This window comes from Leptodactylus fuscus, chromosome 11, assembly GCF_031893055.1.
Source record: "Leptodactylus fuscus isolate aLepFus1 chromosome 11, aLepFus1.hap2, whole genome shotgun sequence".
NCBI lineage: Eukaryota > Metazoa > Chordata > Amphibia > Anura > Leptodactylidae > Leptodactylus > Leptodactylus fuscus.
The window spans coordinates 11906801-11933174 of NC_134275.1; the positions used below are offsets into that span (position 1 = coordinate 11906801).

Sequence of the window (26374 nt, forward strand, 5' to 3'; positions counted from 1 at the left end):
GTTGCAGTGACTGTATATGATGGTGGCAGTAGTTGCAGTGACTGTATATGATGGGGCAGTAGTTGCAGTGACTGTATACATATGATGGGGCAGTAGTTGCAGTGACTGTATACATATGATGGGGCAGTAGTTGCAGTGACTGTATATGATGGTGGCAGTAGTTGCAGTGATTGTATATGATGAGCGCAGTAGTTGCAGTGACTATATTTGATGGGGCAGGAGTTGCAGTAACTGTATATGATGGGGGCAGTAGTTGCAGTGACTGTATATGATGGGGGCAGTAGTTGCAGTGACTGTATATGATGGGGCAGTAGTTGCAGTGACTGTATATGATGGGGCAGTAGTTGCAGTGACTGTATACATATGATGGTGGCAGTAGTTGCAGTGACTGTATATGATGGTGGCAGTAGTTGCAGTGACTGTATATGATGGGGCAGTAGTTGCAGTGACTGTATATGATGGTGGCAGTAGTTGCAGTGACTGTATATGATGGGGCAGTAGTTGCAGTGACTGTATATGATGGGGCAGTAGTTGCAGTGACTGTATATGATGGGGCAGTAGTTGCAGTGACTGTATATGATGGGGCAGTAGTTGCAGTGACTGTATATGATGGGGCAGTAGTTGCAGTGACTGTATACATATGATGGGGCAGTAGTTGCAGTGACTGTATACATATGATGGGGCAGTAGTTGCAGTGACTGTATATGATGGTGGCAGTAGTTGCAGTGATTGTATATGATGAGCGCAGTAGTTGCAGTGACTATATTTGATGGGGCAGGAGTTGCAGTAACTGTATATGATGGGGGCAGTAGTTGCAGTGACTGTATATGATGGGGGCAGTAGTTGCAGTGACTGTATATGATGGGGCAGTAGTTGCAGTGACTGTATATGATGGGGCAGTAGTTGCAGTGACTGTATACATATGATGGTGGCAGTAGTTGCAGTGACTGTATATGATGGTGGCAGTAGTTGCAGTGACTGTATATGATGGGGCAGTAGTTGCAGTGACTGTATACATATGATGGTGGCAGTAGTTGCAGTGACTGTATATGATGGTGGCAGTAGTTGCAGTGACTGTATATGATGGGGCAGTAGTTGCAGTGACTGTATACATATGATGGGGCAGTAGTTGCAGTGACTGTATACATATGATGGTGGCAGTAGTTGCAGTGACTGTATATGATGGTGGCAGTAGTTGCAGTGACTGTATATGATGGGGCAGTAGTTGCAGTGACTGTATATGATGGGGCAGTAGTTGCAGTGACTGTATATGATGGGGCAGTAGTTGCAGTGACTGTATATGATGGGGCAGTAGTTGCAGTGACTGTATATGATGGGGCAGTAGTTGCAGTGACTGTATACATATGATGGGGCAGTAGTTGCAGTGACTGTATATAGGCGCACAGTCAGTGGCTGCAGTGACTGTATATAGGCGCACAGTCAGTGGATGCAGTGACTGTATATAGGCGCAGTCAGTGGCTGCAGTGACTGTATATAGGCGCACAGTCAGTGGCTGCAGTGACTGTATATAGGCGCACAGTCAGTGGATGCAGTGACTGTATATAGGCTATGTGCTATATATACACACAGGGATGGGGCAGGGCAGACTTGACACTTTGCCGCCGTCACACTGGCGTGGCCTAGTAGCAGTAGTGAGGCCTGTACACGTCGCCATGGTAACAGCAGTGTAGGACGTCCAGGCTACGTCTCCACGCTCCTGCCGTACGTGCGGGCTCCCGTAGTGCAGCGCTGTTGCTGTTGCTGTGGAGAGGTTCGGGGCTCGTCTGCCGGTGTCCGCCGTTGTCTCTCCGGCGCAGTCTACAGGATGGCCCGAGACCTCGTCCTCCGTACTGTCCTAGGGCTGGGGCGGCCCGGGAGGTGAGTGCGAGCCCGGGCAGGAGGCGGCCTAGGCGGTGAGCGGAGGGCAGGGAGGAGGAGGAGGCGGCAGCATCAGCAGCAGCCAGGGCTGGGAGCAGAGGTCCGGGGAGCTGAAGAGAAGGAGAGGGCGGGGAGAAAAGAGCGGGGCTGAGCCGGCTGCAGAGACATGGAGGCCGCAACTAGGGCCTGTCCACTGCGCACACCAGCATTAGCTGGGAACTACACGGCTCATCATCCACAGGGTGCATTACTACACGGCCCATCATCCACAGGGTGCACTACTACACGGCCCATCATCCACAGGGTGCACTACTACACGGCCCATCATCCACAAGGTGCACTACTACACGGCCCATCATCCACAGGGTGCACTACTACACGGCCCATCATCCACAGGGTGCACTACTACACGGCCCATCATCCACAAGGTGCACTACTACACGGCCCATCATCCACAGGGTGCATTACTACACGGCCCATCATCCACAGGGTGCACTACTACACGTCCCATCATCCACAGGGTGCACTACTACACAGTCCATCATCCACAGGGTGCACTACTACACGGCCCATCATCCACAGGGTGCACTACTACACGGCCCATCATCCACAGGGTGCATTACTACACGGCCCATCATCCACAGGGTGCACTACTACACGTCCCATCATCCACAGGGTGCACTACTACACGTCCCATCATCCACAGGGTGCACTACTACACAGTCCATCATCCACAGGGTGCACTACTACACGTCCCATCATCCACAGGGTGCACTACTACACGTCCCATCATCCACAGGGTGCACTACTACACGTCCCATCATCCACAGGGTGCACTACTACACGGCCCATCATCCACAGGGTGCACTACTAGACGGCCCATCATCCACAGGGTGCACTACTACACGGCCCATCATCCACAGGGTGCACTACTACACAGTTCATCATCCACAGGGTGCACTACTGCACGGCCCATCATCTGCAGGGTGCGTTACTACACAGTCCATCATCCGCAGGGTGCATTACTACACAGTCCATCATCCACAGGGTGCGCTATTGAACATCTTGTAGTTCTCTACAAACAGAATGTGCCTCTTTTTGCCGCCCTGTTGTGTACATTGTGGTGGGGCAGGGTGTATAATGGTATTTAGTAGGAGAGCTATAAGGGGATCACTCAGATGATTTTCTCTATTATGTTTTGACTTGTTTGTTTTCTGTGAACGTTCTGACCTTCTTTTTCTTTCTTCTTTTCCTAGGATGTAAGATCTTTCTTTGTGTTTGCTTTTGCAGACATTGCACCCTCAGCTAGAATGTTCCTTCTGAATGCCCCTCCTCTGGCAGCTTTTCAGACACAGTGGTCACCATTTGGATGTAACGCACCGTGTAGAGTACCCACATCCCTTCCTCAGTCAGCACAGGTGGCTAATATCCCGGTAGCTGCAGATGTTGGGGGCACCATAGACAGTCCCCAGAGTGATGAGTCTTCTCAGTCTGTGAACCTTGAATATGAGCGGATTATGCAGAAGAACAGAAAGGGGGAGCTTCATGTCGATCGAGGACTGAAATCCGGTCCTGCCCTCTTCAGAGGACACGCCAGGGAAAAGGCTGCACTCATCGTCCCAGCGCAGTTCATAGACATTAAAGAGGAGGGCTCAGATTTCGAGCCTCTTGCTCTGGACTCTGACAGCGATGATTCTGTAGATAGAGGCATTGAAGAAGCCATCCAGGAATACTTAAAGAACAAGGGCAGTGTTGTACCCTTGCCCTGTTCACCTGCAGCCAAAATAGAAAATGTCACTGAAAATGATGGAGACAAGGTAAAAGCCACTCAGAGCAGTGCACCAACCAGGAAGTCTCCTGTCAAGATGGTGACGTCGCCCAAAGTGTGTGATTCCTTTTCCATGCAGAGCCGGTCCCGGTGCTCATCACCAGACAGTGTGGGGAGCGACGACTCCTTTGAGCAAAGTATCAAAGAGGAAATCGAGCAGTTTCTAATTGAGAAGAGGCTGCAGAACAATGCAAGTGAGTCTGGCACCAGTAAGAAAGCCACAACCAGTCATTCTGCAGCCAAACTAAAACCAAAACCCAGCAAAGCTGTAGAGAAGCCATGCCCCAAGCAAGGAGTAAAGGGGTCAGTGGTAAAAACAGCTTTCGAAAGCCTTAGTCTACTTCCTAAGAATCTCAAACCCAAATTAGAAAGTTCTAAAAGTAACTTGCGCCTCAAGACTGTGTCCAGCCCAGTTAAGCCAAATGTCTTGAGACAGGCGCCCCTTCCTCCTCCTTCTCAATCTATCGAGCTCTCAGACTCCAGCAGTGATGATGGGATTGAAGAAGCAATTCAACTGTACCAGCTGGAAAAAAGCAGATTAGAAAGCGGCCTCAGCTTCCCTCCCAGACCCTCTCCGGTAAAAGATGGGCAAAGCACAATGAAAGCAGTGCCAGACATTAGTCACTGCCAGACAAAGAGCTCTACTCCCGAATCCCAGAAGAAGACAACAGACCACAGGAAGAGAAAGCTGCCTATTGTTAAACCTGCTGCCTCTCCAGACTTTACAAGTAAGAGGGTCTTTAAGACAGACGATGAGCAGAGTCTAGAATGCAGACCTCCAATGGCAGCAACGTGGAGGGCAGAAACTGCAGCGGAGCTAATGTGTGCTGAAGCTATACTGGACATCTCTAAAGCGATATTACCTACACAGCCAGACAGTTCTTTTACAGCTGAAAAGCTGCAACTTCCTCCTGCATCCCCATGCACTAGTGACAGCCCGGTTGACAGTGATGACAGCATAGAGCAAGAAATAAGAACATTTTTAGCCCGTAAGGCTCAAGCTGAAAGTGTCGAGCAAAAGGAGCAAAAGCTTGAGCCTCCAAAACAGCTATCGCTGCCCAATAGCAAGGCTGCTGGGACCAACAAAGGCAAAGTAACTGACCACAAGGTTGTACTTAAAGACTGTCCTGGGAAAGGTGTAGAGTCTGTGAATGTTAATGGCGGCTCAGTAAATCCAGCTTTATCCTTCAGTCAACACCTGACTGGCAAAACTACTGAGGCTTGTCCAAGTGACTCTTCTAAGCTGCACAGTCGAGCTGAGGATGCCAAGCATTACATTATCCAAGCTATGGAAAGTCTGGAGTCTTCTCCTGGAGTGAGTGGAGGTAAACGAAAAATGTACATGAAAATTAGAGGCAGCTGCAGTGGAGATAAGAGTAGTTCTTTGGACAGTGATGAAGACTTGGACTCTGCTATAAAAGATCTGCTGAGGTCCAAAAGGAAATACAAAAAGAGACCTAAAGATGGCAGATTACAATGTAAGAAGAAGGTCAGATTTGGGGAAACTACAACCAGACCCTTGGAAACTGTGAGTGGTACTGAGCAGAAGGACTGCAGCCCCAAACCCCTTGTGAAAAGTGGCCTTGTAAATATCAGTGATCCAAAGGACAATTCATTCAGTAAGTCCAGGACAAGCTTGAAATCGAAAGAAGAGAAAAAGGTCCCGGCGGGAAGTTCAGAGTCGTCTGTTATCAAACCCGCCGAGTCCAAACCATCTTGTGCCTCTGACAAGTTTATGAAGATAAGTAGTGCCTTGCCTGATCCCCAGGATAGCAGCTCTGTGGACAGCGATGACAGCATAGAACAAGAAATAAGGAAATTTCTGGCCGAGCGAGCGCGGGAGTCTGCAGAACTTTCTGCAACACAAAAGACAAGTGCTCCAGCGATCGCTCCGGCCGTTGTAAAAACTGAGACTGTTCCAGCCAGCATTACTAATCCTGCACCCATAAAGAAGGAGCCCAGGGTGCTATCAAGTTCTGTGACTGAAACTATTCTACAAAAGGTCCGAGAGAAAGATCGTTCTGCTGCACCAGCGACACAACCTGCCGTCATACAACGTCTGTATGGTTATAAAGACAACTTATCTCCAGTAGCAAGGTTGCAGCAACCTACAGGCATAGCCAAGACAACTGCACCCATGCACAGCGTCATCGTCAAGAGAGAATGCATTGTAGATCAGAATAGGATTGCAAGACCAACTGAAAATGTGCTCCCAACTGCACCCGACCGAGTTGTGGTAAAAACTGGTGTGAACAGTTCTCAAGGGAACATCCCACTCTCTGGGAACTTTGTTGCTGGTCTTAAATACATTTCAGGAACTGAACAGCAGCTTCTGTTAAATGTGGGGAAGACGGCGACCACCAGACTGGCCACTGACTTCTACAATCCTGGAGGAACCATTGCACAGCTGGGAGGTTGTCCGACAGTGCAGAAAAAAACACTCATTTTAGAACAGCCTAAAGTTGTACAAGCCCCTGCTTTCTCTCTTGGTACCCCTTTGGTCCGCCCTGCACTATATGTCGTAACCACCAAAGTGGTGCAAGAAACTTCAGCCTCCCTGTGTCTCCCCATAAATACGGCCACCTACGACACTGGCCTGAACTTAATGAGCATTCAGTACTGTCCCAGCCAGGTAGCATCTCGCACATCAGCATGCACTGCCCCTTTCTCCTTCCAGCAAACCCGAAACAGCGAGACCATGGTCATTACCCCCAGCAAGGCAGGAGAGATCCCCACACTCATTACCAAAGCAAGAGCAAGCGAGACAACGTCAGGGCTTCTAGATGGAGAAAGCAAGTGCCCCAGTATTACTGGGAGCGCAGTGGAAGAGAGAGAGGCAGGAGCTAGTGTGCTGCAGAAAGATGAGGTGTAAGTACCGCTGGCCGCTGTAGCTGTATATACAGGACGACTGACCTGGGTCATGGCCTCTTGTCTGAGGTGGAAGGGAAGGCAGGTCTTTATTAGTGTACCATGAATCCAGCTCGGCCAGTCCTGGTGTGTACTCTTTAACTATAGATATGAAGGATATATTGTATACTCTTACATTACTAATAGGGTCTTGCATTGTTCTGCCCCCTAAGGAGGTATGTAGGTGAATAGACTAGGCATCTGCATTTTCCACAATTCTTTGTATAATATTAGTGATCTGGGGACATTGATCATGAATTCATAGTCCCTGCCATCTCCCCTGTATCCTATAGGCAAAGTCTAGGCCGTTTTGGTGTCGGTGACAAAGTCCTGGCCCACCCCTGAGTGCAGAGCTCTGCTAGGGATTGTGCAGTTGTCAAGTATAAGCCACAACCTCTATACTAATGTAAGTAAGGACACTCTCCTCCGGCCAGTAATAGCACTCCAGGAGTCAGAAGTGTCAGGCAATAGCCGATCCCCCACCTGTGACCTCAGCACTTGTAGTAATAGAGGTTACCTGCAGGAGGCGCCCCTCATCTTCTGATCCATACCCCCCCCCCCTCCAGTGAACATTCCAAAATATTAATTTGTGAAATTTGATGAAATGTAAATATTTTTGGCTTTTAGTGTTTTTTACATTCGGCATCGTGTAGGTTTTACGCCCGTTTGGCACTTGAAGGATTTATTTGCACTCCATTTTAATACAATTTATTTTCTGATTAATATGTTTTTTTTTTCCCTCCGGTCTGTGGCGTTCTGGAGTTTTTCAGCTGCTGCCTGTACAATGTCTGTGTCTGGCTTTTCTGTTTGCACCGCCGTCTCTTGTTCTATTCTGTAGATTTTGTAAATGATGTAAAAACTTTCTCTTTTACTTGGAAAAAAACCCACAAAACCACAAACAACTTGCCTCGCACTCAGATTCCTGGAGCTTGTCAGCGTTATCCCAGTTCTGTGTTTTACATAAAGCTCAGTTTTCTTTTCCTTTTAGAAGACTGGATTTACTTCATGCATTGCTTTTCGTGATTCTGTAACCAGCAGGTGGCGCTGTGTTATGACTTATTTTACCAAGTTTAGTAGTCTGTAGCTCCTAGAATGGGAAGGTTTCCTAGATTACTATGTTAAGGTAAGGGCTACGTGTTAGTATTAGTACGATGTCTATGCAACCTAAAGGATGCTGTGACCATAACTCGTAGTTGTAGAAAAAGCTGCTTTGTTTTTATTTTTTGCAACTACAAGTTATGATCGAAGCCCCCATGAGATCGCACTGCAGTTCTATTCACTTACATTAGTCAAGGGTTCGCAGGTTGACATGGCAATCTGCGATTGTGTTATTGGAGTTGCGACCAAAGTCGCCATATAGCCCTAGTCATAGAAACGTGTAGGGTCTAAGGCCGGTTGCAAACGGTGGTACTGCAACTGGCCTGCCGTGTGTTAAAAGCATAGGCTGCACATGGGGGACACAGGGATGTCCCTTTCGTTAAATGAATAAGAGCGACAGAAGCACTGGCCACAAAGTATGACAAGAATGGGACATGTCTTATCTGACACAGGACGGACTGTCGGCCCGCACATGGGACCGTGAAAATCACAGTCGTGTGTCGGGGCCCATAGAAAAGAATGGGTCAGTGTGTTCTCCGTGAAATACAGAGATAGCACTGACCCCCAGCAAGGTCATCTGCAAACAGCCTTAGTTTCAGGTCCAAATATGACTCCAGAAGGACTTGTAGACAGCGCCACCTGCAGGCACACTGTAGGCCATGGGCTAAGCAACCTGCAGGGCTCCAGTAACTGTAAAAGTACAGCTCCTAGTATGGACAATATGCAACACCCATAGCAGTGAATGGAGCAGGCTGGGAGTTGTAGTTTGTGTCCTGCTTTAGCCCTGCTTTACACCTTGCTGGAGGTCGCTGCATCGCCCAGGACCCTAGCCTGTGATATTCCTTTGGGGCAGAGACCACCAGTCATGCTTTGTTCTCCTTAGATGGACCGGCAGCTTGTTCTATCCTCCTGCAGCGGTTGCAGCTACACCTCGTAAGGCCTTGTTCTCACATAGCAGACGGCACATGTCATTATAGACCTGTGAAATTAATGGGTTAACCTGTCTACATATTGTGTCATCTGCGGCAGCTTGAAACCTGCTGTAAAGGATAATAAACCGCCCAGATGTGCAAATGGAGAGTCAAAACTGTCTGAAGGAAAGGAAAATATTCTGTGTTGTGTGAATGAGGTCCTGCATCGGCCCAGACTTCCCGGTCACTGCACTAGATAACATGGGGAACAGGTCTACATGTAAGAGTTGTATCTGGTCTTCGCTCTATTCACAGTTAAAGCTGCGTTCACAGTGTAATCAGTCAAGTGCCCCAAGTGCAGCTGGATAAGACCTCCTCCCCCCAGTATGCCCTGTACATCGCATGAAGAAGCAAGGAGGTTTGTGGCTGCAGCTTTGGCTGTAACTAGAGTAAGAGCATCTACCACTCAGTATCTTCTCCATTACAGTCAGCTCTTTCCATGTGGATGCAGCTGTTCTGTGAGCGGGGCCTGGGTATCATAAGCCGTTCCACTCTCTCGGGTCTCTGTTTCCTCTGAGACTCTTTGTTTTGGCAACAGGTGACTAAGACTGGAGATCAATTACACTATAAGCCGCAGTGCAGACTGATGTGGAAGCATGTGGAGTCAAGAGAGAAGTGCAAGCCAGAAGGAACGCTCAGTCAGCCCGGTGACACCCTGACATATAGCTGTCACCTATAGAAGTCATCTCCCTGGCTCTGCTGGTGCAGTCACTGTGTACATACATTATATTACTTATCCTGTATTACACTCCAGAGCTGCGCTCACTATCTTCTGGTGCAGTCACTGTGTACATACATTACATTACTTATCCTGTATTACACTCCAGAGCTGCGCTCACTATTCTGCTGTTGCAGTCACTGTGTACATACATTACATTACTTATCCTGTATTATACTCCAGAGCTGCGCTCACTATCTTCTGGTGCAGTCACTGTGTACATACATTACATTACTTATCCTGTATTATACTCCAGAGCTGCGCTCACTATTCTGCTGGTGCAGTCACTGTGTACATACATTACATTACTTATCCTGTATAAGGGTGCATTCACACTAAGTGTACGCTGAGCTGATTCTGAACGTAAAACACGTTCAGAATCAGCGCGTACAAAGCAGATCCCATTCATTTCAATGGGAGCCGGCATACAAGCGCTCCCCATTGAAATGAATGGGCTGCTTTTTTCCCTATTGGTTTCAATGTGATACGCGCGTCTCGAGCTGCGGACACCGCGGGTGACTCAGCCGCAGAATCTCACTGAACATCACTAACGGTAAAAAACTGCGAGTGACTCCCATTGAAATGAACGGGAGGCGGATTTTGAGGTGGATTCCACCTCAAAATCCGCCTGCAAAAAATGTCTGTGTGAACGGACGCCTACACTTTAGTAGACACAATGTTACAGTACAGTTTCTACATTGTATGTGTCTAGTAGGTGACTGGCTCCTCCCCTTATATATGTCTGGCTCCTCCCCATGGTGTCCATCTTCTGAGCGTTCCTATGATTTCTGGGTTGTCTTAGACATGAGTACATATGGTAGGTATAAAGCAGATGTGTAGGTGGCGCTCTGAGTGGGGGCTGCTGTCCTTGTGTAATGGGATCAGTACAAGTGCCCTATAGGTTTACAGCAAGGCATGTTAGTCCACGTTAATGTCCCCGCACAGTATAATACCACATTAGTGCCCCCTCACTGTATAATACCATATTAGTACCCCCTCACTGTATAATACCATATTAGTGCCCCCTCACTGTATAATACCACATTAGTACCCCCTCTGTATAATACCATATTAGTGCCCCTGCACAGTATAATACCATATTAGTACCCCCTCACTGTATAATACCATATTAGTACCCCCTCACTGTATAATACCATATTAGTACCCCCTCACTGTATAATACCATATTAGTGCCCCCTCACTGTATAATACCACATTAGTGCCCCCTCACTGTATAATACCATATTAGTGCCCCCTCACTGTATAATACCACATTAGTGCCCCCTCACTGTATAATACCACATTAGTACCCCCTCTGTATAATACCATATTAGTGTCCCCTCACTGTGTAATGCCATATTAGTGCCCCCTCACTGTATAATACCATATTAGTGCCCCCTCACTGTATAATACCACATTAGTGCCCCCTCACTGTATAATACCACATTAGTACCCCCTCTGTATAATACCATATTAGTGCCCCCTCACTGTGTAATGCCATATTAGTGCCCCCTCACTGTATAATACCATATTAGTGTCCCCGCACAGTATAATACCACATTAGTGTCTCCACACAGTATAAATACAGATTAGTGCCCCCTCATTGTATAATGTCATATTAGTGCCCCCGCACAGTATAAATACACATTAGTGCCCCTTCACTGTATAATGCCATATTAGTGCCCCCGGATATTATAATGCCATGTTAGTGCCCTTGCACAGTATAATGCCATATTAGTGCCCCCTCACTCTATAATGCCATATTAGTGCCCCCTCACCTTATAATGCCTTGTTAGTGCTCCCAGACATTATAATGCCTTGTTAGTGCCCCTGCACAGTATAATACCTCATTAGTGCCCCCTCACTGTATAATGCCATGTTAGTGCCCCCGGACATTATAATGCCATGTTAGTGCCACCATACATTATAATGCCATGTTAGTGCCCCCGCACAGTATAATACCTCATTAGTACCCCCTCACTGTATAATGCCATGTTAGTGCCCCCGGACATTATAATGCCACGTTAGTGTCCCCTCACTGTATAATACCATATTAGTGCCCCCATACATTATAATGCCATGTTAGTGTCCCCGCACAGTGTAATACCTCATTAGTGCCCCCTCACTGTATAATGCCATGTTAGTGCCCCCGGACATTATAATACCACATTAGTGCCCCCTCATTGTATAATGCCATATTAGTGCCCCTGCACAGTATAATACCACGTTAATGTCCCCACACAGTATAATGCCATATTAGTGCCCCCTCACAATATAATACCATATTAGTGCCTCCTCACTGTATAGTGCCATATTAGCGCCCCCAGACATTATAATGCCATATTAGTTCCCCCGCACAGTATAATGCCATATTAGTGCCCCCTCACTGTATAATGCCATGTTAGTGCCCCCTCACTGTATAATACCATATTAGTGCCCCCTCACTGTATAAATGCCATGTTAGTGCCCCCAGACATTATAATACCACGTTAGTGTCCCCGCACAGTATAAATACACATTAGTGCCCCCTCATTGTATAATGCCATATTAGTGCTCCTGCACAGTATAATACCACGTTAATGTCCCTGCACAGTATAATACCATATTAGTGCCCTCACACTGTATAATGCCATATTAGCGCCCCCGGACATAATACCAAGTTAGTGCCCCCGCACAGTATAAATACACATTAGTGCCCCCTCACTGTATAATGCCATATTAGTGCCCCTGGACATTATAATTCCATGTTAGTGCCCCTGCACAGTATAATGCCATATTAGTGTCCCCACACAGTATAATGCCATGTTAGTGCCCCCTTACAGTATAATACCTCATTAGTGCCCCCTCACTGTATAATGCCATGTTAGTGCCCCCTTACAGTATAATACCATATTAGTGCCCCCTCACTGTATAACGCCATGTTAGTGCCCCCAGACATTATAATGCCATGTTAGTGCCCCCGCACAGTATAATACCATATTAGTGCCCCCATACATTATAATGCCATGTTAGTGTCCCCGCACAGTGTAATACCTCATTAGTGCCCCCGCACAGTATAATACCATATTAGTGCCCCCTCACTGTATAATGCCATGTTAGTGCCCTCAGACATTATAATGCCATGTTAGTGCCCCCGCACAGTATAATACCATGTTAGTGCCCTCAGACATTATAATGCCATGTTAGTGCCCCCGCACAGTATAATACCATGTTAGTGCCCCCTCACTGTATAATGCCATGTTAGTGCCCCCTCACTGTATAATGCCACGTTAGTGCCCCCGCACAGTATAATACCGCGTTAGTGTCCCCGCACAGTATAATACCTCATTAGTGCCCCCTCATTGTATAATGCCATGTTATTGTCCCCGCACAGTATAATACCTCATTAGTGCCCCCTCACTGTATAATGCCATGTTAGTGCCCCCAGACATTATAATGCCACATTAGTGCCCCCGCACAGTATAATACCACGTTAGTGCCCCCTCACTGTATAATGCCATATTAGTGCCCCCTCACTGTATAATACCATAATAGTGCCCCCTCACAGTATAATACCATGTTAGTGCCCCCGCACATTTTTCTTGTCTAAACCTGGGGGGCATCTCATAGTCAGACGCGTCTTTTTGTCCGAAAAATACTGGACATGTTCAGCTCGGCGCTTTAATGTTGGACCCGGTCATTAGACCTTTACTAATAGGGGCTCAGGTAATGTTATTGTCCTGTAGACAGTGATCAAGTAGAAAATTGTCATCTGTCTCCAAGGTAACAGACTACAGACAAACCCTTCGTAGTCTGATCCTGAGGTTTTGCTCCACTCCTGCCTTCTCTACTACGGTCTGTAGAAGATCATACAATAACAGCTGAAGGAAGCAAAGTCGACGACATTGACGTCCATGACGTGTGTGTGTATATATATATATATATATATATATATATATATATATATATATGGTGTCAAGGCTGTGCAGAGGGGGCGGAGCATGTGAAATACTGACCAATATACCGCTGTGTGATTGAGACCCTTGGCGGTCACCTCTCCACCTCCAGGCAAGCTTGTGCTGCCCCCACAGTCATGGCCATGTACTACATCAGTGCCGTCCTTGTGAGGGTAACGGACTGAAGTACTATCAACCCATCATTGTGTGGATATGAGGAAAACATGGCAGAGTTCTCACCGCTCCATAGAGCAGTTTGTTATAGGTTGTATTAGGTCCAAATACTTTGCTAAGCCGCTTTATTGTATGTCAGCGGTCAGAGCCTTGTCTCTCTGATACAGAGGTCCAAATCCCCTGCACAACCAGTTACATGATGTTCTGCTGCCTGCAGTCACCAGTAGGGGGAGCTCGGAAGCGTTCTGTCGTTTTGAGTTCAGCTCTGGAGTATACAACACAGGCTGTGACTCAGCAGTATACATTGAGCTGTGTATATCTGTGCTGAGGATTTGGAGTTCTGTATCAGAAAATAAAGTTCTGAGCTGATAAAGATTTGGCTGCGGGGTCTGTGTCCTCCCCGCTGTTGCTCCATTCTAATGGGGGACACAGGGCCCTAGATTTATTGATTGGTGGGGGTCCCTGAGCAGACGCTTAGCCTGGACCCTGTGATAAGTTATGTGGCTGGTAAGATTGATAACAGAGAACAATTGCACCCGGCTGTACTGCAGATCCTTTTATTGTCACTCCCATATAGGTATATATTAGTGATATTGTGTCACATGATGCTGCACCAGATCTATAGAAATGACATAGGGGCAGGATCCCAGCCCTCAGCCCTCCCCTCTACTGTTGTCAGGGGGGGCAGGGGTATTACATAGAGGGCTAGTCCTAAAGCTCACACTCTTGTCTTCTGCAGATGTCTGACCTCTCACTGTCTTCTCTCCAGCTCCTCCATTGACCCCGGATGGACGATGTCGCCCTACATATCCCTGTCCCCCGAAAAGATCTGTAAGCAGCTGTATGCCAGCAGGAGATGTGATAGAATCCTTCCCCAGGTATCTGTGCATATATATATATATGTATTATGTGGGTATATAACCTACTGCTGGGGCGCGGCTGTGTGTACTGAAAATATTCCAAAAGCTTCCACCTGCCCTGCTGATAATGCAGGACACACAGCTGAGGGTCTGTTACCGTGTGTCAGCCATGATAAGAGCCCAGGACAGGAGGGAAGTTTGTGCTGCTTCTGTGATTAGAGGACTGTCTACACTGGTACACAGCCTCAAACCTTCAGCTCTTCTAGGCCAGGTTGGCTTTTCACTGATACACAGTAACTGCAATAATGAAACTAATGGAAACACATCGGGTCCTGCTCTCCACAATTCTGCCATCATTTGCAACTTTTTATGTCGTTGCTTGAAAAATTGGCTCACAAAGCGGTCGTAGTTATCCGGGCAGTCGAATCACACAGGACTATTACTGGTGCTGTGTGTATAAGTTATCGCACTACTGGTCAGACCCCACGTGACCCTCACCCCATATAGCTGTACATGTATGATAATATCCGTGTTATCTGTGCCCAGAGATCATGTGACAGCTCTGCGTCTGCTCAATTGTATAGGTTTGTAAAACAAGAGGTCGCAACACACGGACCAGACAGTGACCGGATACAACAGCAAACTCATACAGGTAAGGATACACCTAAAGGGACACCCCACCTGCAAGAATGTCCATGGCCAGGACAGGGGAATACAATCTATTACTATCTGTTATCAGCCATGTCAGGAGGGGCCAACTGTAGGACAGGAGAATACAATCTATTACTATCTGTCATCAGCCATGTCAGGAGAGGCCGACTGTAGGACAGGGGAATACAATCTATTACTATCTGTTATCAGCCATGTCAGGAGAGGCTGACTGTAGGACAGGGGAATACAATCTATTACTATCTGTCATCAGCCATGTCAGGAGAGGAGAGGCCAACTGTAGGACAGGGGAATACAATCTATTACTATCTGTTATCAGCCATGTCAGGAGAGGAGAGGCCGACTGTAGGACAGGGGAATACAATCTATTACTATCTGTTATCAGCCATGTCAGGAGAGGAGAGACCGACTGTAGGACAGGGGAATACAATCTATTACTATCTGTTATCAGCCATGTCAGGAGAGGAGAGACCGACTGTAGGACAGGGGAATACAATCTATTACTATCTGTTATCAGCCATGTCAGGAGAGGAGAGACCGACTGTAGGACAGGGGAATACAATCTATTACTATCTGTTATCAGCCATGTCAGGAGAGGCCGACTGTAGGACAGGGGAATACAATCTATTACTATCTATTTACCTGTCCTGTTTCGGCTATTCTGTACAGGCGCTTTCACTGCTGTGACATTATTTTCTCTATTTTCTTCCAGGGATATTCTGTAGATGATGACCGGTTGATCTCTCTTCACCGTGTTCACCTCCAATTTATCTTGTTAATCTTCTGATCCATTAGTTATGTTTTTTGGTGTAGACACCCAAGTTATGACGTTATTGTTACTTTGTATATTAGATGAGTGTATACACTCAGGATATCGTTACATTGTACTTTTCATGTCCTCTGACACCGGTGATATTATAAATCGCTAGAAATCAATCAGGGCGTTGAATTCAGCTCTCTATCCGCTTTTCTGGTATTTTCTTACCTGATATCCCTGCACTGTCAGAAGTGCGGCCTTACAGCTCAGCGTCATCTCTAGACTATGAGAAACGCCTGCCTGCTGGTATTCGGCAGTAGCCTCATACTGTCAGTGGGGTGTTACTCACAGTCCCGAGATGATGCTGAGCTGTAACGTCCACACTGCTGACAGTGCAGGGGAATCAGGGAACAAATTAATGGCGCCCACATATCTGGCACTGGGGCGCACTGGATTCAGCACTTTGTCAGCTATCTAGAGGTTTGAGATCCCGCTGATGTCCGAGGTCATGAAAGGTACTTTTTAAGCCCGGGGCCTCACATGGTCAAAACGGCGTGAAAAAAACTGTGGTGTTTTACAGTCATTGTGTAGTAGATGAGATTCTAGTGAATCCCATCCCTACGCCATGTCACTTATACCTAAGGAAACGCTGGCGGTTTCCCTATAGGTATAATGGAATCTTCTGTGAGAAGCCCTGTAGGAAGTTGTGTTGTGCGTTGTGTTGCCGCCGTGGTTTTTCCCACATTACTTTTTGCTGCGGCTCGCGATGTAGGGCCAAAACCAAAGTGAGGGGCATAACTTGTTATAGTGTCAGGTAAGACAGATATGATAGGCAGGGGCCACTGCTACCAAGTACCAAGGCCCCCAAGTCCCAGAGTTGGCTGCATATGGCTGTTTCCTTGAGTCCTGTTCCTTCCTAGGCCCTGAGATCTGGTATAAAGTCTTGGTGCCCCGCAGTAATGGCGCCCTATTCTTCATGGATCCTGTCGGCAGGAGTTACTACTATAATCCGTCGTGTGTCATCTGAAGGATCTGGAGTAACACCCTCAAATATAAAAGGGTCACTTTAATTGATGACCCCTTCATTACGGAGGACATTGGGGCCACAGATCCTGTCGAGGAGGCGACGTAATCTCTCAGGAGATTTCCTATGTGTAATCCTGCTCAGGGTGATGTTTCTGAAGTCTCCCATATTGATATAGATATAAGTACAGTATATACTGGAGGATTATTCACCACAATAAAGTTTCATTCACTTGTTTAATCCAAACTCCATTTATTTCCATTATTTACATAAAGCTGTCATAGTCTGTGGCGCTGTATGCTGCGAGTGTACGGTACAGTAACACAGAGTATATCAGTACATCAACCTACTGGAGTTATATGTATGGTGATATGTGCGGAGACCAGCGGAAGATTCCCATATACCCCCTGCTACTCACTATCTGATGCCCCCTACTGTCCAGCCTCTCCATCATGACCTGCTCCCTACTTTCCAGCCTCTCCATCATGACCTGCTCCCGACTATCCAGCCTCTCCATCGTGACCTGCTCCCTACTATCCAGCCTCTCCATCATGACCTGCTCCCTACTGTCCAGCCTCTCCATCATGACCTGCTCCCTACTATCCAGCTTCTCCATCATGACCTGCTCCCTACTTTCCAGCCTCTCCATCATGACCTGCTCCCTACTGTCCAGCCTCTCCATCATGACCTGCTTCCTACTCTTTAGCTTCTTCATGACCTAATCCCTACTATCCAGCCTCTCCATCATGTCCTGCTCCCTACTATCCAGCCTCCTAACCATCAACTCCTTTACCTTCTTGCTGCCCCACTATCTCCGACCCCCCCTGCACCTCTGCTCCCCACTATGTACATAGTAATGGTGTCATGTTGGTCTTATGTCTTGTCCATGTGTTCAGGCCCCCTCCCCTCCCCCGACCAGGAACCTCCTCATCTTCGTCAGCCATTGAAGACTGTCGGTCATACCCCTGGAGTAAGATACATTATTATGGAATATGGATGTATATCATCCTGTATATAGGGTAATATAGTGCTGTCTATATATATATACGCACACACTTATATATATACACTGCCCTTGTCCCAGACATCAGAGCTGATCACAGAGATCTCAAAGTTCAGGAGTCACCCAGCACCAAGGCCTGGGAAGCGTTTTACTTGTTATTGTAGAGCGGGGCCCTTCATGCTGTAGCTCCTGTGGAAGTTCCTGCGGTCGTGGACGGTGATGAGATTGTCGGGGCCGCTCACAAAGCTCTTCTCTATGTGTGTGTTAAATCCGTTGTTCCGGTACATTCCACATTTGGTCGTGGCTTCGGAAAATTTGTCAGATACTCCATTAAATGTGGTCTGGAAGTGACAAATACATTGTTAGAAAGGTGGAGTTAGGTGCAATGGGGCAGAGCATAGCGCAGAATCGGCCTGACACCATACAGGACACACCCATTACACAAAAATCATAAAAAATCCAAACCTGCTGGGTTATTGGTCAAAGGTCACAAGAGACTGAGCCTAGCCTAGGAATTGTACCTGCCGACAAACAGCGACTTTATGTCACATGACCAAAGCCGGTGTAGCCTGCGGCCTATTCACACACAAACTACATCACGGACCTGCAGTCGTGACCTCACGCTCACATTTTCGCAAGGATCGGCCTCTGCATGGTAAGAACACGGCCCAATCTCTTATTTGATCTGTTTTTGCAGGCCAGAAAGGTTAAAAGAACAGCGGCTGTGTGAATACGGCCTTAGCCAGAGCAGGGAGCGACGCTCTGGAGGGCTGAGTGCAGCCAGTGAGGGATCAGACACGAGCAGGGTTCAGGCTCTCACCGGCATCTCGTGGACGCTTGGCGCTTTACTCCCGTACGTCTGGTTGGTCGTCCTGTACAGAGGATTCCCCGGCTTTATTCTGTAATGAAAAGTAAATCCTCAGCATCAGAAATACACAGAGAGCGGAGCGAGACCCCACATCACATAAGTATGTGCCCCCCGCCCCCCCCAGGATTCTGCTGCTCCCATCATCCTCTGCAGGTGCTGTAAAAAATTTTGTTCATTATATCTGCTTCTGGGAAAGCTGGGTTACGGCTGCCATGACCCATCACCTTCTCTACAGTGCAGTTTCACTGTTCAGAACCCTGTGGAGATTGCATGTCAGCCATATTGGTTGTCACCCAGCTTTCCCAAGAGCTGAATAGAAGGTTCCACAAGCTACCCAGGATTCTTACGGTATTTGCTGCAGACATTTCCCTGTCTCTCCGGTTCATCTGAATGGAGTTTGCAGAACACAAGGCCCTCGGTTATAAGTCTTAGGAATTTCTGCAACAAATCTGCAGTGTGTGAACACACCCATAGTGAGGAGATTCTATCTCTGACCCAGAACATACCTGTATCCTCCGCTCCACATCTGCGGCTGATTGAACCTGGCAGGTAGGTCCGGCTGTACCCGGTAGTAGTCACTGGTTTTGGGGTTGGGGGGCTCCTGGGGCTCAGACATTGTATCCTGGTCCTGCACACAGAGCACGGGCTGCACTACAAGCTTCCTGGAGACTGTTGCTAGGAAACCACCAGAGGGCAACAAAGTATCCACAATGAGGAGTATAAGGGGAGGAGTTTCCGGGTTTTACTCCGGGGGGGGGGGGGGGGTGTCACCTCTGAGGATGGGCTGCTCAGACTGACAAGAGTCCAATGTCACTGCCCACAACAACCAATCACGTCTCGGCTTCTTCCTTGGTTGGCACTGTATGGATTCTATAGTCTCCACTATAAGGAGGTTTTTCTCTTTCTACAACTGATGTCCTGCCCATAAGATATTGCCTTTAGATTGATAGGAGAGCGACTGTCTGGACCTCCGCAGATCAGCCAGCGGGCACACGGACAGAGAATACAGCCGCTCCGCGGGGGTCCTGACAGTCTGACCCCTCAAACACTCAGAGGACAGAACCTAAAATCTGAGTATGATAAGCCTCACCGGGTCCGGGCCCTAATCTCTCCATAACCCCCATCCATAGGGGCCACATGCCGTCAGATTGGACTACACTGTCCTATATGGAGGGCGCACCTGATATACATTGTTTTACTATAGGCGGTTCTATATGGTATCCATACGTATGTACACACATGAATTTTAGGTTCATACACAGTGTATACAGATCCTTAGTGATATCTTTTCCTAGAAAAGCTGGGTACAACCAACATGGCCGCCATCCAGCTCACAAAGGGTTGTCCTTCTTGAAGGTTGTGATAAATTACAATGATAGAGGATCTGGGAATAAAACTGGCCCTTCAGGAGTCAGGGAAAGCTGGGTGAGCACCAGTATGGCCGAGATAAACTTCCACTGAGGTAGTTGTCAGACTTTCCAGCAGTAATAACAGGGGATCGGGAAAGCTGGGTGCCTGCTGGTCTGCTCAGGTATATGCAGAGCGATGTGATAAGCAGGAGGGAAGTACAAGGCTTGGCCACCAGGTGGCGCTGCAGAGCCCTCAATACTGGAAGAGGAGGCGCAGAGAGAGGAAGCGCCGCACAGTGTGACCTTACCCACAGACAGCATGGCGGCCCCTGGACTGCCCGGGCTCTGCAGGACTGGTGAGGACAGGACAGAGGGGGTTAATAGTTGTATGTACCCTATACAATGTGACATGTGCTGGATTATTACCATAGGATTACATGATATATTGTATATTACTGCATACATTGTTATATACTATATTATTATTACATGTGCTAGATTATTATTCATATAGGATATTACTGGATAGATTATTATAAGACATTATTACATGATATAATATTATTGTTATTTACTATATTATTATAACATTTATAATTCTGAGAATCCAGCTGAGATCTCATCATATTTTCCCTTGAGTATGAGATAAGCGGCGCCTCTGTGTTTGTGCTGCTACTCCTCAATCCCCTCCTTAGTGGTCAGAAGCCATGTATAGGGGCTGTATATGCATAGGGGCTGCATATGTATAAGGGCTGCATATGTATAAGGGCTGCATATGTATAAGGGCTGCATATGTATAGGGGCTGCATATGTATAGGGGCTGCATATGTATAGGGGCTGTATATGTATAGGGGCTGTATATGGTGGGCGTCCTCCCCACTGTACTCATATACATTTAGTTTGTCACATGACAGCCGGGGCCCCGAGTGACATCTGTTATATGGGGCTGGGCTCTCTGTGTAGGGGGAGGGGATATACATTTAGTCACTGTCCCCTCTCTCCAGATATGGGGTTGGATCAGATTATGGAGCTTTCCCTTTAAGGCCAGGCAGGACATATACAGAAGGTAGAAAGTCTGGAGAGATTTACTGTAAAGCGGATGAGATTCATCCTGAGTGAAATCTGCAGCAATCCCTCAGCCATCAGTGCATGTTCACACATGGCAGATTTTGATGCAGAAATTTCAGCAACTAAACATCAGTTCTATTCCTTATAAAGGGTCTCCAAAGTCCAAAGCAACCTGATTCAGATGAATGGAACAATTTGGGACAATCTGCCATGTGTGAACACTCTGCATGATGCCTTATACAATCCACATGATAAGATTTCGGTTCCCCTCCAGGACCTCTGCAGGACTCTCATTGCGCCCCCTGCACTTCCCACTAATACCCGTCTGTTTTGCAGTGATTTCGAGGTTCGGCGGCCTTGTCCTCCCCGCAGCAGCTTCATCACGGCTCTTCTCGTCCATCAGTCCTGGCACCAGGTCATATGGAAGCGCCGCGACCCCTGCAGCTGAGACCCCTGAGACCAATGTGAAGGGTCAGTGACCAGATGTCCTCGGGTGACACCTGAATAAAGCTGCCTTAATAATTCCGTGTTAACCCTTTCCTCCTGCTCTTTGCGTTTTCTAGATTTCACGGACTGGCTGATCTCCGAGCCCCTGAAACATCCGGATTTCTTTAATGTGAAGGAATTGCTCTCTATACGGACGCTGTTTGATGCTCGTGTCCACCTGGGACACAAGAAAGGATGTCGTCACAGGTGCGTCCCCTGTCCACCATACTGGGGGAGGGGCAGAGGAAAGAGTTAAAGGGGGTGTCCAGGACCAGGATGCTACACCTGTCCATGGCTTTTGTCTGGTATTGTAGGCCTTGTGATGAGTTGCACTACCACTTAAACCCTGTGGACATGGGTGGTGCTGTTCCTGGAAAACTTCCAGAGTGTGTAACCCTATTCACATGTATAGGATGCAAAGTGTTTGTGGATTTTTTTGCAAAATTCAACCCAAAATCTGTATAAAATCTTTAACATATGAACACGAGCTAAATCAGGGATCAGCAACTTTCAGCACTCCAGCTGCTGTGAAACTACAACTCCCAGCATGCTCAATTCACTTCCATGGGAGTTCCAAGAACAGCAGAGCCATTGTGCATGCTGGGAGTTGTAGTTTTACCACAGCTGCAGTGCCGATGGTCGCCGACCCCTGAGCTAAATGATAATCAATTAAAGGGGAAGTGTGTCTTTAAAGGAGGCTGTCACATCCTCACTGGGGGTAGATCTTGTTAGTACACTGTGGCGAGTCCTGCAGCTACGCCAGAGCTCTGGATATAGGGGATTTCTAGTCACGTACTGAGGGTTTGTGGCCCCGAGTATCTCAGGAGGTTACAGACCTCAATCCTGTATATATGAAGTAGTCAGAGCAGCGCTCATGTTTGGTGCTGTGTTTGCAGCGTCTGCAGTAAGTGGAGTTTCTCTCAATATTGCCTTTGTTTCCCATTGCTCCAGGCTCATGGAGTCGTACATCTTTGGCTGTCGATTGGATCAGGACATCATTGATCTGAACCAGACGTTGGAGCACCTGCAGCTGGCGCTGAATTTCACTGCCCACGTCGCCTACCGCAATGGAGTCATCTTGTTTATCTGCCGTAATCGTCAGTTCTGTCACAGGGTGGAGACTTTGGCGGAGGAGTGTGGTGAATATGCCCACACCCGGTTCTGGAGGGGCGGCCTGCTCACCAACGCCAATATCCAGTATGGCCGCGGCGTTCGCCTCCCAGATCTCGTTGTCTTCCTGGGGACTCTCAATACTGTGTTCGAACAGCACGTCGCCATCCGGGACACTGCCAAAATGAACATCCCAACGGTGGGGATAGTGGACACCAACTGCAATCCCAGCCTGATCAGCTACCCCGTCCCGGGAAACGACGACAGCCCCTCCGCCATGGAACTGTACTGCCAACTCTTCAAAATGACCATCACCCGAGCCAAAGCCAAGAGGAAGCAGATGGAGATTCTGTACGGACTGAGAAATAAGATCGAAGACTCCTAAGACCCTCAGAGACCCCCACACTGTAAATGTTCACCCTTGTACATTGTTTACTATCAATAAAGTTGTTAAGATATCCCATCTCTTCCTGAAGTCACAAGATCAGAAAAGTCACTGCTGTACTGTCATGTCTTCTGTTATATTAGACGTCATCTCCCCTCCTGACAGCAGCCTGTACCTCAGCAGCCCCCTGCCATATAAGGCTTGTAGTCACTGGTATTGGTCAGACCCCCGGTATTACAGGGATTGTAGCGATCATTTATCTACAGCTGTCCAACCACAGAAGCCCCCCAACAATCATAGAGAACAGGGCTCGCCTTCCCCAATATGAATGCAGCAAGGGATGAGCCCTGTACTCTGATTCTCTTAGACAGTGTCATAAAGAAGGAACAAGCAACAACATACATGATAGACCGCTGACCCACTCATGTGCAGGGGCCACTACGGGACATAATACTGTGTGCAGGGGCCACTACGGGGCATAATACTGTGTGCAGGGAACACTACGGGGCATAATACTGTGTGCAGGGGCCACTATGGGACATAATACTGTGTGCAGGGGCCACTATGGGGCATAATACTTTGTGCAAGGGCCACTATGGGACATAATACTGTGTGCAGGGGCCACTATGGGGCATAATCCTGTGTGCAGGGGCCACTATGGGGCATAATATTGTGTGCAGGGACCACTATGTTGCATAATACTTTGTGCAGGGGCCACTATGGGACATAATACTGTGTGCAGGGGCCACTATGGGGCATAATACTGTGTGCAGGGGCCACTATGGGGCATAATACTGTGTGCAGGGGCCACTATGGGACATAATACTGTGTGCAGGGGCCACTATGGGGCATAATACTGTGTGCAGGGGCCACTATGGGGCATAATACTGTGTGCAGGGGCCACTATGGGGCATAATACTGTGTGCAGGGGCCACTATGGGTCATAATACTGTGTGCAGGGGCCACTATGGGGCATAATACTGTGTGCAGGGGCCACTATGGGGCATAATACTGTGTGCAGGGGCCACTATGGGGTATAATACTGTGTGCAGGGGCCACTATGGGACATAATACTGTGTGCAGGGACCACTATGTTGCATAATACTTTGTGCAGGGGCCACTATGGGGCATAATACTGTGTGCAGGGGCCACTATGGGGCATAATCCTGTGTGCAGGGGCCACTATGGGACATAATATTGTGTGCACGGACCACTATGTTGCATAATACTTTGTGCAGGGGCCACTATGGGGCATAATACTGTGTGCAGGGGCCACTATGGGACCTAATACTGTGTGCAGGGGCCACTATGGGACATAATACTGTGTGCAGGGGCCACTACGGGGCATAATACTGTGTGCAGGGGCCATTATGGGGTATAATACTGTTTGCAGGGGCCCCTATGGGACATAATACTGTGTGCAGGGGTCACTATGGGGCATAGTACTGTGTAAAACTTTGAAAAATTCCAGCAATCACTGTTTTGTAAAACTTAACTTTTACTCCGATATAAAGATTAAAAACCTGGATATTACATCACCATTCACGAGGCGGAAACATGGCAGAAAAAGATGACGCGTTCCAGGATCGATATTCTTAACGTCCCTTAGCTATGAGTAAGGGAAGCTTTGCCTTATATTCACCTTATAACAGTCGGGTGTTTTTCCGTGCAACCATATTTTCAAAACCATGCTGTGCAACCAAGTAGAGGGTTATTTTTCTTTTTGTGTTGTTTTCATAATACTGTGTGCAGGGGCCACTATGGGACATAATACTGTGTGCAGGGGCCACTATGGGACATAATACTTTGTGCAGGGGCCACTATGGGGGATAATACTGTGTGCAGGGGCCACTATGGGACATAATACTGTGTGCAGGGGCCACTATGGGACATAATACTGTGTGCAGGGGCCACTATGGTGCATAATAGTGTGTGCAGGGGCCACTATGGGGCATAATACTGTGTGCAGGGGCCACTATGGGGGATAATACTGTGTGCAGGGGCCACTATGGGGGATAATACTGTGTGCAGGGGCCACTATGGGGGATAATACTGTGTGCAGGGGCCACTATGGGGCATAATTGTGTGTGCAGGGGCCACTATGGGGCATAATACTGTGTGCAGGGGCCACTATGGTGCATAATAGTGTGTGCAGGGGCCACTATGGGGCATAATACTGTGTGCAGGAGCCACTATGGGGCATAATACTGTGTGCAGGGGCCACTATGGTGCATAATAGTGTGTGCAGGGGCCACTATGGGGCATAATACTGTGTGCAGGGGCCACTATGGGGGATAATACTGTGTGCAGGAGCCACTATGGGGGATAATACTGTGTGCAGGGGCCACTATGGGGGATAATACTGTGTGCAAGGGGCACTATGGGACATAATAGTGTGTGCAGAGGCCACTATGGGGCATGATATTGTGTAGTGTGTGTGCGGGGGTTAATTATTCCAGAGTTCTCCCTAAAATGTTTTCCCATATTACGCACTGGCCCCTTGTACATGACTATATCTGCCATATGGTCTGACTGAAAGTTTGTGTGTTTGGATGTTTGTTCCTCAATCACGCAAAACCCGCTCCACCGATTTGGCTGAAATTTTCCACAAACATAGTTACTACACAGGATTGCGCAATAGGCTACTTTTCGTCACAATAGCGCACATATGTTTTTCCCAGGACCCCCACAAAAGCCAAACTCACATCACCATCTCTGCAATCTCACACACTTTGGACCATAGCAAGCCACAAAATTCATATTACCCTCTACAGCCTCGCCCCTAACCCCACACAATCACATTTACATATACTTTACCACTTTGCCCCTCACCTTAACGATACTCCAGGAGGCTACCTCTAACCCTCCGGAGCAGCAATGTTTGCCGACCCCCATCGCTCTGACGATCCGCGACACCGCCCACCCAGCCACTCCACTCTGTTGCCAGGAGCATCCACAACTTAGCCACCTACAGAACGTGTTTCCAGCATGCCACCATTTTGCACCTCCACCGTAGGCCGCAGCACCCGAACTACTCTCTCCAGCCTGCCAGACTCCCCGACGGCACTCTCACCTCACTGCTGTTTCGTCTTCACGATCCATCCACCTTCCCTAGGTCTTCACGCCAACGACACTGGTAAGTTCCGATAGCATGTTTGCATTGGGACTACTTCTGGCCTGTATACTTCGATCTACCCTTTCAACACACCACGAACATGTAACGGTCGATAATAATGTCACCGATCTGCCTTACTGCCCACCTTACAATTACCCGGCGTCCCTTCAC

General features: G+C 47.9%; 3 protein-coding genes across 3 annotated transcripts; 2 read left to right on the forward strand and 1 right to left on the reverse strand.

Moving 5' to 3' along the window:
- The first annotated feature begins 1766 nt into the window (after positions 1-1766).
- Positions 1767-7505, forward strand: PPP1R26 (protein phosphatase 1 regulatory subunit 26). The gene is made up of 2 exons (XM_075260338.1): positions 1767-1878; positions 3135-7505. The coding sequence occupies exon 2, from the start codon at positions 3189-3191 to the stop codon at positions 6576-6578; it is 3390 nt and encodes a 1129-aa protein (XP_075116439.1). The 5' UTR covers positions 1767-1878; positions 3135-3188; the 3' UTR covers positions 6579-7505.
- Positions 7506-17977: 10472 nt separating this feature from the next.
- PIERCE1 (piercer of microtubule wall 1) lies at positions 17978-19319 on the reverse strand. The gene is made up of 3 exons (XM_075259814.1): positions 19197-19319; positions 18643-18721; positions 17978-18163 (listed from the first exon to the last, which is right to left on the reverse strand). Exons 1-3 carry the CDS (start codon positions 19304-19306, stop codon positions 17978-17980), a joined length of 375 nt encoding a protein of 124 aa, XP_075115915.1. The 5' UTR covers positions 19307-19319.
- Positions 19320-20309: 990 nt separating this feature from the next.
- MRPS2 (mitochondrial ribosomal protein S2) lies at positions 20310-23161 on the forward strand. Its single transcript, XM_075260225.1, has 4 exons — positions 20310-20395; positions 21444-21578; positions 21671-21800; positions 22545-23161. The coding sequence occupies exons 1-4, from the start codon at positions 20359-20361 to the stop codon at positions 23086-23088; spliced, it is 846 nt and encodes a 281-aa protein (XP_075116326.1). The 5' UTR covers positions 20310-20358; the 3' UTR covers positions 23089-23161.
- The last annotated feature ends 3213 nt before the right edge of the window (positions 23162-26374 follow it).